This window comes from Olea europaea, chromosome 15 (genome assembly GCF_002742605.1).
Source record: "Olea europaea var. sylvestris chromosome 15, O_europaea_v1, whole genome shotgun sequence".
NCBI classification, from domain to species: Eukaryota; Viridiplantae; Streptophyta; class Magnoliopsida; order Lamiales; family Oleaceae; genus Olea; species Olea europaea.
In genome coordinates this window covers 7,065,921-7,068,838 of record NC_036251.1, presented here as the reverse complement: position 1 = coordinate 7,068,838, position 2,918 = coordinate 7,065,921, and the positions used below count along the sequence as shown (strand labels likewise).

At 32.0% G+C, this 2,918-nt stretch overlaps 1 protein-coding gene across 1 annotated transcript in view; it reads right to left on the bottom strand.

Annotated features, from left to right (window-relative positions):
- The window catches only part of LOC111409991 (ABC transporter I family member 20), a 9,771-nt gene extending 9,263 nt beyond the window's left edge, over window positions 1-508 (bottom strand). Inside the window, exon 1 of the mRNA XM_023040137.1 lies at window positions 172-508. Within this exon, the coding sequence (XP_022895905.1) occupies window positions 172-343 (172 nt within the window). The 5' untranslated portion in view covers window positions 344-508. The remainder of the gene's footprint in view (window positions 1-171) is intronic.
- Between the last annotated feature and the right edge of the window lie 2,410 nt (window positions 509-2,918).

Sequence of the window (2,918 nt, the reverse complement as noted above, 5' to 3'; positions counted from 1 at the left end):
TCTAGATTCAGCAAACTACAATAAATTAGAAAAAGAAAACCGTACCTTCCCCTACAACTACAGTCTACAAGCCCACAAACAATTAAACCAACCCCATTTCCTCTAAATTTACCAAACTACAAGAAATTATTAAAAAAAACCATTAAAGAAAAGAGAGAGAAAAGAAAGTACCTGCGCCATTGGATCCAACAAGAAGGCATCGATCGCCGGGATTGAGAATAAGAGAGAAATCATCGATTAAAGGGGCGGACCCAGGTGGAGGATGGCCATCAATTCCAGGGTAGGTGAACTTCAACTTGTTGATCACCACCGTCGGTTGAGATTTCTCCTCCTTCACCGCCATTTTTGCTCAGCTTTTTCTTTTGATTGTAAATTTGGTGTGAATTTATAAGTAGAATTTGGTTGTTGGCATAGGTTGTTTGAATCGTGGCAGCTGTTGGGACGCTCATGGAAATAGTTTGTGGAAAATTCGTTTGGGGCTTATTTGCATGAATGGTCCTCAATAATAATATGGACTTCCTGCACAAAGAGGACCAAGCATCCCTTTTCAATCTTTGGCTGAGAAAATGATCCTTACCATCAACTGTCTTTCAACTTCTTTGTTAAAAGGGTGTGTGCATCACATGTGGTTCTTTCGTAAAGGTAAATTCGACTATGTAGTATTTGCCCGTGACTAAACAATATGTCACGTAGAGTGATTACTAGTAATTTTCATTATGAATAACATTGTTCTTTTTAATAACTAAATTATATTTTAATTGTGTGAAATGTTTTTAACATATACACATTATCGCATTTATGGAGAAATATTTGTGCATATAAGCCACCACGACTTCATACATAGGGAACCATTTGTGCATATAAGCCAATTTACTAACAAGGACACGAAGTCATCTTTTCCCCATGATTTGAGTAAAAGTAGTTAAGCCGCTGTTAAGTTTAGTTTAGGTAAAAGAAAAAAAGAAAAAAAATCAAAATTTTAATAGATTTTGATAAAAATTAATAAAATATATGATTTAAAAATTGATAAAGTTGTGTGTCTCATGAGTCTTGAAATCAACCCAACAAACATCGGATGAATCTTTAGTTCAGATTTAACTGTATAAGCCCATAAAATCCCAAAATAGTTGAATAGAATACGATACTCTTAATCTAAAAATAAGTTTAAGAAAAATGAATTTTAAAATTGTGGCCAAACGGTTGGGAAGTTTTAGGTAACCTTTGTCAGACAACTTCGATAGCCTAAAATTATTTAGAATCGATGATGCCATTAAATAATTTCTCTAAATCACTTATAGTTGAGTTCGGTTTTCAATCAAAGAACAAGTCATGTCTATAACGTCATTGTCACATGTACACTTGCTCAAATCTAATTTAGCTCGATAGATTTTAATAACTATATGTAAACTAATATTAGTAACGAAATAATTATATGGTAAACATGCAAGTATTGTTAATTGGGAAAAATTCACAACTCAAGTATTAACTGTCAATTCAATTTTTAGGTTTCAAAATTCAAAACTCATGTGATAAATAAATAATTAAAAATATTTTATTTATTAAGAGCATGTTTGGTAAAGATTTTAATCCAATTAACATTAATTTTTTTATTGTTATTTTACTATTCTAACCGTCATTTTTGAATTCTTTTCTAACAGGTAGAACCCACTTTACCTTTAAAGGTTAAAAAATCAGTTAACAAAATTCCTACCAAACAAGCGCTAAATATATTAAGATCACAATTATATAATTAATGATTACGGCAATTACTTATAGGTCACAACTTATTTATTGATTACATATTATCAAATTAATTGGTTACAAATTATTTCACGGCTATAAATAAAAAATTATAGGTCATAATTTATTTCATCGGTCACAAATTAAAAAAATTTATAGGCTACAATTTATTCGTCTATTGTAGATTTTCAAATTAGTTTGTCAAATTATTTTTTAATCACAAATTATTGAATTTTTAGGNGGGGGGGGGGGGGGGGGGGGAATCTCTTCCTTACAATCCTAGAAATATTTGAACCATTGCTCCAAATTCATCAAACTATAAGAAATCAGCAAAAATAAACCGTAATTTTGCCTACAATCCCAGAAATAATTAAACAAAACCCATTACTCTAAATTCACCAAACTACAATAAATTAGGAATAAAACATACTTTTGCCTACAATCCCAGAAACAATTAAGCCAAATCCATTACTCCAAATTCATCCCACTACAATAAATCAATAAAGACAAACCGTGGTTTACACTACTGTACAAGAAATAATTAAACCAATCTCACCTCCTTTGAATTCACCAAACTACAAGAAATTAAGGGGAAAAAAACTTTTACCTATAATCCCATACAAACAACTAAACCAAACCAATTATAGAATTACTCCAAATTCATCAAACTGCAATAAATCAGCCAAGAAAAAACATAGCTTTCCCTACAATCCCAGAAATAATCAACCCATTTCTTCTAAATTCACCGAACTACAAAAAATTAGGGGAAAAAAATCTTTTCCTACAAGAATAATTCTACTTGTATATAAGGAGTTACGTAAAGTTTTAACGGAGAGGAATAACCAAACGATAAAAGAACATGAAAACCATTCTGTTTCAATAGAGGTACAAGAAAGAGTTGGGGGCAATGAAGTAGGTGAAGTGATTGGATTTTGCAAGCTGTTCCAATCACTGCTGGAAGTGATTCCAAGAGCCGAACGAGAATGAATATCACACGGAAGAGTCAAGACCAGGCGCCCTAGTGGAATGTTTAACTGAATAGACTGAATTGGTTCGGAGGTTGTAACATGGGAAAACTTTCATATCTCACCACATTATGTGTACGTACACCAATCTGTAAGTAGTGATGTATATGTAGCACAACCATTCCCTACAATCCTCAAAATAATTAAACCAAA